At 47.4% G+C, this 12,349-nt stretch overlaps 2 protein-coding genes across 6 annotated transcripts in view; one reads left to right on the top strand and one right to left on the bottom strand.

Annotated features, from left to right (window-relative positions):
* The window catches only part of shf (WNT inhibitory factor 1), a 412,546-nt gene that overhangs the window by 288,669 nt on the left and 111,528 nt on the right, over positions 1-12,349 (bottom strand). The gene's annotated exons all lie outside the window — the stretch shown is intronic.
* LOC149337848 (uncharacterized) lies at positions 1,239-2,482 on the top strand. Its single transcript, XM_089554963.1, has one exon. The coding sequence runs from the start codon at positions 1,239-1,241 to the stop codon at positions 2,094-2,096; it is 858 nt and encodes a 285-aa protein (XP_089411089.1). The 3' UTR covers positions 2,097-2,482.

Genomic DNA, 12,349 nt, shown 5'->3' with positions numbered 1-12,349 from the left:
CCCCCACCCTTTTTTTCGCCCGCGGCCGCCCCGGCAGACGCGGTTGGGCCCGGGGTGTTCGGCGTTCGGGGGGATTCCTCGCCTGCCTCTTCGGGGGATGATTTCACCCGCGCTGTAATTTTCCGACGAAGGAAACTTTTCCGCGTGGTATGCGCTACTCCCACTACCTCTAAGACGGCATGTGTGGGGGCCCCCGGGGCTAAGAAAGTCCGTTTCTGTGCGGGGTTCGCCGTCTCCTAGGCTGGAGAAGTCCATTCCTCCACCTGGGAGTGGCATCACAACGCGTTCTGGCCGCATTCTCCCTCCGCGTCACTCGCCACACGGGCGTGTCCCCCGAGATGTTCGGCCGCGGGTCTCGAGGGCTTCCCGTCGGTCTTAGTAAGCAGCCGAGTGGGGAGATGTCCAGGCCTCCTCCTCGGACGTTGGTGGTTCCTCTTCGCCAGAGGTCGGTTTCTTACCTCTCTCGGCTTGGCCCGGGCCGGCCTTCTTGAAGACAGCTTCCGATGAGACCACAACTGGCCCTCCCACAGGTCCTTTGCTGCATACTACCTGTGTGGCAGGTCTTTTAGTACAAAAATCGGTCCGGTGGTGCACCGTCGTAGGGAGCATTTGGACCAATACAATGCCGACATCGTGGTATCACGTATAAAGCCTAGATGATCATTGGAAGAGTCAACTCTTCTAGCCAGAATGGAGGTGGACCTCCTACGTGATGGTCCCAAAAACAATATAAATCAACTTCTACACCAGCACTTCTCTGAGCGCAGATTCGATGCGATAAAGTCGCACAGGCGTTCTCCAGAGTATAGGGAACTAGTGGAGAAACTTTCACATGAGTGGGGAGTGAGTTGCCGCATGGTCCAGAGGGGAATGATCTCGATGGTGGCTGTACCATGAAGCAGACCACTAATCCGCTTCTGTTCAGAATGCAGGTGCTCGCAGCAGTCGTTACACACGCGCTGCTTCCCGCCCTGGTTTCGGCTGGGGTGGAATGCGCGCCGTCAGACCCGCCTGGATACCCCTACAGTGATACGCATGTCCGTTGCCTCAACGCCATCAGCGCTTCAAACCTGCCAGCGTCATCGCTGGAACCCTGGACACTTCCGGAACCTTGGACACACCCATCGTCATCGACGGCACCTGGCACACCGTGTATAAAAGATCGGCAATCACCGGCCGCGCTCTGTGGGCTTGGTGGCTGTACCATGAAGCAGACCACTAATCCGCTTCTGTTCATAATGCAGGTCAGTAACCCATACGCCTTATTTGCTAAGAAAACTAGTAATTACTGCCTGGTGCAGCTTCCGAGCCCACGGTGTTGTGTCGATGTTGCTATTGAATGTTTAGAAACGATTCGCATCTTGCTACTATTGTCCGGGGACATAGAAACCAATCCGGGACCTGCCAGTGCAGAGGCAGTGCTTGCTGAATTGAAAAAGTTGTCTTCAGGTCAGGCTACAATAATTAGTGACGTCCAAGACACCAAAAACAAGTTAACAACTACAGAGAAAACCATTACAGATCTAATTCAGAGGATTGCCGATTTAGAGAGCCACTACCAGAACCTGGCTACTTTGAAAACAGATGTCGAATGTGTGCAATGCAACACAGAAAAGGCTACTCAACTGGTGCGGGATCTGGAAGCCCGATTTGATGACGCCGAAAACCGCTCACGAAGATGCAATTTGATTTTTTACGGCCTTTCCCATCCTACACCATCCGAGTCATTTGCCGATTCCGAAGAAGTCATAATTCGCCACTGCTCCGATCAGCTCGATTTGACGTTAGATAGTAAAGATATCGAACGTGCACACCGTCTTGGGCGTCACAACATAGAACGCCAGCGTCCCATAATTGTAAAGTTTGCGTCTTTTAAGACAAAACAAATGATCCTCTCAAATGGCCCCAAACTAAAAGATACGGATTTCAGCATTGGTGAGGATTTCTCCCGCCGAGTTCAAAATATAAGAAAGCAACTTGTCGCGTTTGCCAAATCAAAGACAACTAAATTTTCTTTGCGGTACAAGACCCTCCATATAGGCCCCAAACGCTATTTTTTTGATGAGACTGAGCAAACAGTAAAAGAAATCTTCTAGCCACCACGGCGACGCAAGTCGGCACTACACCGTTCCCAAACATGTCCTCGTCCTAATCTTACGTTTTCGGCAATCTTTACTAATATACGCAGTTTCATCCCGAAGCGAGAGCTCGTGTCAAACCTGGTGTTATCATATGATAGCAACTTGCTGATATTAACAGAAACGTGGCTAACAAATGACATTAGTGATGGCGAGGTGCTTGCTGATCTGCCAAATTTTTCTCTCTTTCGTTCAGATCGTAAAAACGCACGTGGTGGTGGTGTTCTGATTGCGGCAAGCAACCACTTATCATGCACTGCTCTAAACATTTCACCCGACCTTGAATTAATTTGGCTTATCTGTCGATCCGCACCACATTCCGTGCTGCTGGGTATCTGCTACAGGCCGCCACACAACACTCCCCATTTTTGCCGCCAGCTGAACGCAACCTTGTCTAAATTAACCTCGCGGTATCCCAACGCTCACATTCTCCTCTTCGGGGATTTTAATTACCCGACTATGAACTGGCATAACCCGGTGCACTCCATAGATAATCGAGCGGATACAAGAGAATTTCTTGATATCTGTTAGAATTTTAATCTTGCCCAACTTGTACTAGAACCTACGCGTGTAGTAAACGACACTGCAAATATTTTAGATTTAGTATTAACAAGCCATCCTGAAAGGTTCTCCTCCATGACTTACTTGCGGGAAATTAGTGACCATAAAGTCATCCACACAGTCTTTAATTTCAAAGCAATTGCTCGCCACAGTCCGGGAAAGACAATCCGGCTGTACGATAAAGGCAACTATGAAGCAATAAATAGCGAGCTGCACGCCTTATTTCCATCTTTTAACGCAACTTTTCAATGCAGATCTATCCAGGAAAACTGGTCAATATTTAAACAAAAGCTTAACTCTCTGGCAGATAAATACATCCCGAAGACTACTTTTCATGACACTCGAAACCAGCCTTGGTTCACGAAGTCCCTGAAAAAACTCGAAAATAAAAAGAAACGCCTATTCCGCGCAGCTACAGCCAATCACAGCACCTACTCATGGAACAAATATTATGCCGCCGAGAGCTCGTATTTATCAGCTGTCAAAAACGCTAAGCAACACTTTTATCACGACGACTTGTCGAGAATCCTAAAAAGTAACACAAAAAAGTTCTGGCAAATTATAAACCCTACCAATACGCATTCAGTTACCCTGAATAAAGATTCAGGAGAGCCATTTAGCGATACTGAATGTGCTAATATCTTTTCAGTTGCTTTTTCCTCTGTCTTCACAAGCGAGCCTGATGCGCCCTTACCTATTCTGCCTACAACCATTCCGCACACCATGCCTGTAACCAATGTTTCTGCTAATGGCATAATGTCTTTAATAGATAAACGAAATAAATTCTAAACTTTTAAAGAACACAAAGTGCATTTCTGCCGAATATTTATTGTTACTGTTTGCTCAGCCACTTTCCACAGGCACCATACCTGATGATTGGAAGAAGGGAAAGGTCGTTCCAGTCTACAAATCCGGTAACAAAAATTCACCTTTAAATTATCGTCCTATCTCGCTCACAAGTGTACCGTGTAAAATCATGGAGCATATCATCTACTCAGAAATCATGCAGTTCCTGGATGGTAACAAATTCTTTCATCCTGCACAACATGGATTTCGCAAAAACTATTCCTGTAACGCACAATTAGCACACTTTGTTCACGATCTGCATGCGAACCTCGACTTGAATATCCAGACTGACGCAATTTTTTTAGACTTTGCTAAAGCATTCGACAAAGTTTCCCACCGACGTTTGATGCTAAAACTTTCGCAGCTGAACTTGTATCCTAACATCTTAAAATGGATTGAAGCATTTCTAACGTGTCGCTTTCAGTCAGTTGCTGTTAACAACCAGTCATCTCCTTCTGCCCCCGTAACCTCAGGCGTACCTCAGGGCTCGGTCCAAGGTCCACTTTTCTTAATATACATAAATGACTTGCCAGAATATCTATCATGCAATATCCGTTTATTCGCCGACGACTGCGTTATCTACCACTCAATAACTAACACTTCCGACCAAAAAGCCCTTCAGGATGATCTTAACCGCATTGAAAAATGGTGCGATGATTGGCTAATGACACTTAACCCTAACAAATGCAAGCTTATTTCGTTTCACCGCAGACTTAATCCGCTGTCCTTTTCCTATAGAATTTCTAACAATCCAATAGAGCACATTCATTCATATAAATACTTAGGTATCACTGTGTGTCATGATCTAACTTGGCGGGAACATGCTACTAATGTTATTTCATCTGTAAACAGAACCCTTGGATATCTGAAGCGCCATTTACGTCACGCAACAAAAGAGGTCAAATTACTCGCTTACACATCATTGGAACCTACCTTGCATTACACAGGACAATGACGAAAGTGCCTTTATTGATAAATGCGGTGTTTCAGTTGAAAGTTTTTTAGAGATTTTGTCTTTTTATCTGTCTGCAACAGTGGTTGATTGGGAGGGTGAGGCTTTTGTGCAAGCGTCGGGGGTTTGCATAGGCTCCAGAGTTGCTCCGGTGTTGGCCAACATCTTTTTAGGTAGGGTCGATAAGGCAATTGAAAGGGCATTAGATGAGTCAGTTGTTCGGGTGTTTCGATATGTCGATGACTACTTGGTGTTCACCCGAACAGGCAGCTTGCCTAGGAGTCTGGTCGACGTTCTTAAGATTTTTAAGGAGTGTGGACGAGGGCTAGAGTTCACGACTGAGGTTCCCAGCAACAGTGAACTGCAGTTTTTGGATTTGGCACTGTGTGGGGAGGAAAAACACGTGTGCTGGTGGTATCGCCCGAGGACAGCCAAACCCTTGCTAAACTTCCGGTCTGGTCATTCTAAGCTCATAAAAGAGGGCATTGCCGTTTCTTGCTTGCAATCAGCTCTCCGGAAATCTTGCCATGAGAGAATGGGAGAGAGCATTTTGGCGCAAGCAAGCAGGTTGCGTGTGAATGGGTACCCTAACCGACTCATTTCTAGAACAGCGGAAAAGCTTCTCAGGCAGCTCAAGAATGGCGTCTAGCCGAAAGAAGGCAAAAAGAGGAAAAGGCCGGCTGTGGTCCCATATGCACACTGCTTATCACATGGGCTGAAGAAAGTTGCAGGCAGATACGACATTGACGTCGTCTTTTCTGCGCCCAGGAAACTAAGCACGATGTGCAAGCAGATCAGCCAGAGGCTAGAAGGCAAGAGGGATGCCTGCCAGGTGCGGCATATGGCCCCGGCGGTACCCTGCGAAGTAGGGGTGGTTTACCAGGTTCCATTTTCATGCGGGGCTATGTACATCGGCCAAACCGGCAGGTGTGTGAATAAGCGCCTGTTGGAGCATGAAAATACTAGAAAAAATGAACCCCTTTCCCACACAGGCGCCCATTGCAGGAACTGCCAATGCGAGCATATGAAAGATCATGCTGAAAGGAGGGCAAGAGGTGACCCCCTTGCACAGTCTACGTTTATGTGCAAGGAGTGCAAATGCGTACCGGATTATAGTAACACGCGCATCCTGTTCCGACACGGCGATAAGGTAACACGAGAGATCATGGAGGCCTTTTATATTCATCAGAAAGGCAGTCTATGTATCAGCAGCCCTTCGATTGCCTTATCCGAGAGGGAGTTAATAAGGTATCTGAACTCCCACGTGCCTTCCAGAAAACGTCTGTGTGCCTGATAAGTGTTTCTATATGTACCCCTTCTTTTCTGCAATAAAAACTAGTTGATAGTCAGCGCTTGTTTGTGTTACTCTGTCGTCTTTCGTTTTCCCGTTCTTGTTGCGCTGTGAACAACATCATGAATTATTACAGCTCACTCGCTCATGAACCATACATCTGCGCACCCCCGCCGCGCATATCACATCGCACTGGTCACCCCCTTCAAGTTACTCGTCCACGTGCCCGTACCGTAACCTTTTCCACCTCCTTCTTTCCACGAGCCGCGTCAGACTGGAACGGCCTCTCCCACTCCGCTGCTGCTATCACCTGCCCGTCACTCTTCAACGCCAACATTGAACTTCATATGTCATCGTGAAAAAATCACCGAAACCCACCCCTTATGTATACCCCGAAAGGAGCCTTTAAGGTAAATAAATGAAATGAAAAAAAAAAAATGAAATGGTTTGGGAGATGGGGTGGGGGTAGTACTGGAGGTAAGTGAACCCAGCATCCGTGACTCACTGGTTGAGGAACTACGGAAGCTCACCCAAAGGAAATGCCCGCGCTCACACAATGCGGGTGAGCTTTGGGCCATAGCGAGACTGTTCCTGGATTGATAGGAAATTTAATGACTACTTACGAGCTGTATTCTACAGGGACAACGGTGACCCAGTAGGAGAGATAAACCAACGAAGGACGGGAAGAAGGAGAAAGAGAAGAAGAAGGGAATATGCCAAAGTACAATCCCTCTACAAGAAGAACCAAAGCAGCTGTATTCGACAAGTCTTAGACGTCAAGGTGACCTTTGACGTACTTCATTCTTATCTTCATGGGCGCAAGTGATGGAGGCTCCAGATAACCTGCCTCCGCTTCCTTCGACAGCAAGTCCCCGCTCTACGGGCAAGTCTCCATTGGGACCTGTCTCCTCTAAGGAGATCAAAAGGGCATTGCCAGCACTAAACTCGGCAGTAGGTCCCGATGGCTTCCGTCCTGGGGATCTGCGAGCGGTTCCTGTTGAGGTACTCAAGACGGTCTTAACTCCTTTGATGTTGACACGGCGCCTTCCAGTCTCTCTGACTGGAGCTCGTACAATCTTCATACCAAAGGTCCAGAACGCGACGCAGCCGGGTGACTTCCATCCCATAACAGTTTCCGCGGTCCTCCTCCGCTTCTTCCATAAGATCATCGCATCAAGACTAGCTGGTTTGCTGGACTTAGGTTTTCGGCAAAGAGCTTTCCTGCCCGTCGACGGATGCAGCGAAAACCTCCATATGCTGGCCGGAGCCTTACATGAGGCCAAGACTAAGTTCAGACCTCTATTTATATATAGCCAAGGCCTTTGATAGGGTCACCTTTGCAGCCATACTGGAAGGGCTCGAGAGAAAAGGCCTCGACGAAGACTTTGTTAGATATATTAGGGACTTCTGTACATCCGCAAATACGGTCCTTACTTTTGGAGAGTCCACGAAGCTGGTCCGACCCTCTCGCGGCGTTCGTCAGGGCGATCCTCTCTCCCCCATGCTGTTCAACGCAGTAGTGGATCTCTGGCTGTCGATATGTGACATCGGGGTGGCGTTCCGAAGTGGAAACCTTGAACTAAACGCCATGGCATTTGCGGATGACCTAGTCGTCTCCTCAACTACGCCACGGGGACTACAACTCCAACTGAAGAATACCTTTTCCTTCGGCCAGGGCCCTCGCCCTTAATCCAAAGAAATGCCTTTCATTTATTTATTTATTTATTTATTTATTTATTTATTTATTTATTTATTTATTTATTTATACAGAATACCCCTAAAGGCCCTCGAGAGGGTATTACATAGGGGAGGGGGGCACAGGCAATTGAACAGACTAAAAGAAAAACCACAAATATAAAACAAACAACAAAAGCACAAATAAGACACACTGGATGAAATAAGTAAGCAAAAGAATCAATCAAAAGCACAAATAAGACACTTTGCATGACATATAAGTAAGCAAAAGAATCAAAAGAATGGCAGCGCGGCAAAGAACCAAGGTTGCCATAGTTCCAAGGTTGCCATCGCCAAGGTTGCCATAGTTCCTGATGTCAAGGCTAAAATCGCCAAGGTTGACAACTCCATTTCCTTCTATGTGGGAGGAGAGAAAATCCCCTCAGCAGGTGCCACCACGAAATGGAAGTACGTAGGATTGCAATTTACACCCTCGGGTTTGGCCGCTGCGGAAATTCTACAAGACATGAAGGGTCTCCTAAACAACTTCAGCCAGGCACCTCTTAAGCCCCAACAGAGGCTGGTGGCTCTACGGCATTACCTTCTTCCTCGATTTTACCACCGCTTGGTCTTGGGGCTGGTTTCTGCTGAGTTGCTGCTCAAGATGGACGGGGCGGTTAGGGCTGCTACGCGTCTGTGGTGCCGCCTACCAAAGGACCTACCCCTAGGAGCTTTTTATGCCCAAGTCAAGTACGGCGGTCTGGGGATACCTTGTCTTCGGACGGCTATCCCGGTTCTGAGGAGGCGCAGACTTCAACGGTCACAGTCTTCGACCAGTCCCTGCTGCAGGACAATGGCAGAGATCGGCCGCATTTCGGATACGAGGAATGACACACTGTGCGTCTTCAAGGGAGAGACGATTGACTCCGGTTCCCTGAACTTAAAATTTTGGAAAAGCCAGCTGTACGCCAGCGTGGATGGTGTTGCGTTAAAAGGCTCCGATGATGCTCCAGGATCCACAACTTGGATCGCTGAGGGAACACGTTTGCTCACCGGACGAGATTTCATAGACGTCGTGAAGCTTCATTTCAACGCCCTTCCAACTCTTTCCAGGACTAAACGAGGCAGGGATGTGGTCATATAGTGCAGGGCAGGGTGCAACTCGCCCGAGACCATAGGTCATGTCCTCCAAAAGTGTAAACGCACGGACGGTATCCGCATTCAGAGTCATGACAGCCTCAGCAAGTACTTGGCCTCATGACTCCAAGAGATGGGGTGCCAGGTGAAACATGCCCCCTGAATCAAAACCTCCGTGGGCAACCGTTTCCCTGACCTTGTCATCACAAGGGATGGCCAGGTCGCTCTTCTGGATGCCCAGGTGGTGGGGGGTTCCGCTCCCCTGTCGGGAGCTCACGAGGCCAAGGTGAGCAAGGATCTGCTCAAAGGCCTGATTCAACAAATTTCTCACGGTTCCAGTAGGCCCCTTATCTCTTCACTGAATTTGTCATACGGGGGGGGGGGGGGGGGGGTCTGGGCGCGAGAAACCGTACATATAATGAAGGGCCTGGGTTTGCTGCGCGCGATTTCAAATTATTAAGAAGTGCTTGGGACTGGGCTAGTTGGAACATCTTCTCATAAATGCTGCGCTGCTTAGTTGTACACGGCCAAAGAAACTGGACAAACGCTGAGGTTAAGCGCAATTAAAACAAAACAGTGCACTGTAACAGCAAGAAGAACTATGGAATGAAACCATGACAATAAGAACATATTGTAACGTGGCGGCCAGCCGAAGAATGAGGCGTGATGAACCATGAACAAGAGATGATTTAATGGCCGCTGGCCTAGCGCGAGCGCTCCGTCCCGCGCCACTGCCAGCTTCGTCAAGAAGACGTCAATGAAGGGATGGGCGAAACGGTGATGGGCTTCCAGCTTAGAAAGAAGTGGCAAAGTGGTGAAGTGCTGGCCGCCACAGTGGGTGAGATGATCGAACGATGAGTCCCGGTCCACGAAGCATCCGGGCCGGAGGGTGCCAGGATCTGACGGCCGAGGTCCTGGGGCGCACCGGACAGCCGGGGCAGGGGGGCGGTGTCTTCACGTGTTTGTTTCTTGGGTCACGTGGTCTTGGGTCGGTCTAGGGTCGGTCTTGAGTCGGTCTTCGGTCGGTCGGGTCATTAAGGTCGCTGTCATCAGTGCATCGTGTCCTGTGGTCCGGGCAGGGGACGGGACTGGGGTGAGCGGCGAGGTCGGTTCAGGTCGGGCGGGCTGGGGCACGGCCGGGCGGCGCGGACCGGGTACTCACGGCCGACGTCCGCGGCAGGCGCAGTACACCGAAGCTCCGGGACCAGGATGGCGATGAAGGGACCCCAGCACCTCACACCAAATGTAACGTGGCCGCGAGCCGAAGAATGAGACGTGATGAACCATGAACAAGAGTTGATTTAATGGCCGCTGGCCTAGCGCGAGCGCTCCGTCCCGCGCCACTGCCAGCTTCAATTTTTCAATTCAATTCAATTCTTTTTATTATCATTTCTTCAGCACAGTACATAACATCACTGTCTGGATCCTTAGCCAACGGCTAGTTATGGATCCATGCAGTAAAAGCAAAGATATTAGTGAGGACAAATGCTTTCTACATGCATGCCAAAATAATACACATAAGAACGGTGGAAAAATGCAAAGCGTACAAGCAAGAGGGTTCAAATTACAGAAATACAAGAGGGCTCACTACAAAAAAAATAGAAGAGTGTGCAAAAAAACATGAAGGCAGGAACAGCATTCTTTATACAAAATAAACGCAGTTGCCTTAGAAGTGATTATTCAATGACATATAAATGGCAAACCCAACATAGACACTACAGAGAATAATAAGAAACAATCACAAAGCGATTTGCATTGTAAATCAGGTAATTATTTGTGACAGAAAAAAGGTCTTCAGTGAAATATAAGGATTAGACGTTGCAAAGACTGCACAGGGGATTTTATTCCAAGTTTTTACCCCTTGATACTCGAAGCGGCGCTGGCCATAGTCATTGCGAGATGTAGGAACCAGAAATCTTCCCTGTGCTGCTGAACGGCTGTTAGTTGGGGCTCTATGGAATGTGTTCAAAGGAAAGGGGGAGGTGCCGGAGAGGACTCTTAGTACGAGTAGTGCAATGCGAAAATCTCGAAGCTGCAATGCCGGCATTATTTGGGGTCTAAAAAACAAAGGGCGAGAAGGCGTATACGGTGTTGTGCAAGTCATTATTCTCAGTGCCCGCTTCTGCAGGCGTAAAACAGGTTCAATGTAAGTGATGTAAGTGAACCCCCATGATTCTATACAGTAAGTTAATTGGGATTGGAAAAAGCTAAAGTATATTGTTTTTAGTGTGTGTATTTTGAAATGTCGCCGAGCATTGGCCAGAACGAAACATGCATAAGATAGTTTGCTGCGCAATTTTTCGATATGCGGTTTCCAGTTTAATGCAGCGTCTAAGGTTACACCCAAGTACTGAATAGTTTTAACTTCTTCAATTTCTTTATCTCCTATCGATATTGCGGAGCAGGTATTCTGGTATTTTTTATAAGGGGATGCAAATATTTAGTCTTGCCTATGTTCAAAGTGAGTCTATTTGTTAAAAACCATTTATTGACTCTCTGAAGTTCTGAGTTTAAAATATACTTGGCTGTTTCAACGGAGTTAGCAGTCACCAACAATGAGGTATCGTCGGCGTACATAATGGCACGGGTATTTATTAGGCAATCGGGTAAGTTGTTTATGTAGAGTGTAAAAAGTATAGGCCCCAGTACTGAGCCCTGCGGAACACCTACGGAAATAGAACGCGAACTTGACGCGTGTTCGTCAATAATAACACACTGCCGTCGCCCAGTTAAATAGCTTCTAAAGAAATCGAGTGATACACCTCTGAACCCATATCGTTCTAGTTTCTTGCATAAAATATCGAGATCCACAGTGTCGAATGCCTTCTTAATATCCAGGAATACACCAACAGAAATATTGTTATTACTGAGTGCTTCATTGATTGAGTCAGTTATAGAAAGCACAGCCGTGGTGGTCGATCTAAATTTCTGAAAACCATGTTGGGACGTTGACAGAATTGCATTTTTAGTCAGGAATTGCGTAATTCTTTTAGCCAATAGTTTTTCGAAGAGAGTGTTGATACAGCTAAGGATTGAGATCGGCCTATAGTTTCCGAGTTCATTAGGATTCCCACTTTTGTAGATAGGGACTACCTTGGCGAGCTTCAAAATATCAGGATAGATGCCGGACAGAAACGCTTTATTAAATAAAGAGGCTAAGGTGGCAGCTAGGACGCCACTGTTGTTTTTAATTATGGAAACCGGAATACCATCGAGACCCGTGGCCTTAGTGGCATCCATTGAATTAAGTGCACTCATTACTTCGTCACTGCTTATATCTATAAAACCGAAGGTCTTTTCAAGATACTCAGGCAGGGAAGGTTCGTCTGTGAGACCCATACTTAAACGTAAATCAGCACCCACTGAGCAGAAATGATCGTTAAACTGATCTGATAGCAGGTGTTTATCTGCGGAAAGGGCCAGGTCAGGAAGTATTCGGTTTAATGAAGTAGGCTGAATTATCGAGTTCACTGTAGCCCAGAGTTTCTTAGAATTGCCGGCGCATGCGTTTATTTGGTTACTAAAATATACCTTCTTCTGTACACGCATGGTAGCAACAGCTTTATTTCTATGAATCTTATACTGAGCACTATAATATGCGTTCCCTCTGTTTTGTTTCATTTTGGTGTGCCAGTGATCGCGCGTTTTTATCATGTTTAGCACAGCTGCTGTCATCCAAGGGCAGACTGGATGTGTATAGTACGTTTTTTTCTGCGTAAAACTACAATCATTTATCACAGCTTTAATTCT

Source organism: Amblyomma mixtum, chromosome 7, assembly GCF_055824585.1.
Source record: "Amblyomma mixtum isolate Tamu chromosome 7, ASM5582458v1, whole genome shotgun sequence".
Taxonomy (NCBI): Eukaryota; Metazoa; Arthropoda; class Arachnida; order Ixodida; family Ixodidae; genus Amblyomma; species Amblyomma mixtum.
Note: the sequence above shows the minus strand (reverse complement) of the source record. Positions and strands in the feature narration are given on the sequence as shown.

Coding starts and splice junctions, on each gene's coding strand:
- LOC149337848 (XM_089554963.1), top strand. CDS start 1,239: ATGCAGGTCAGTAACCCATACGCCTTATTTGCTAAGAAAACTAGTAAT.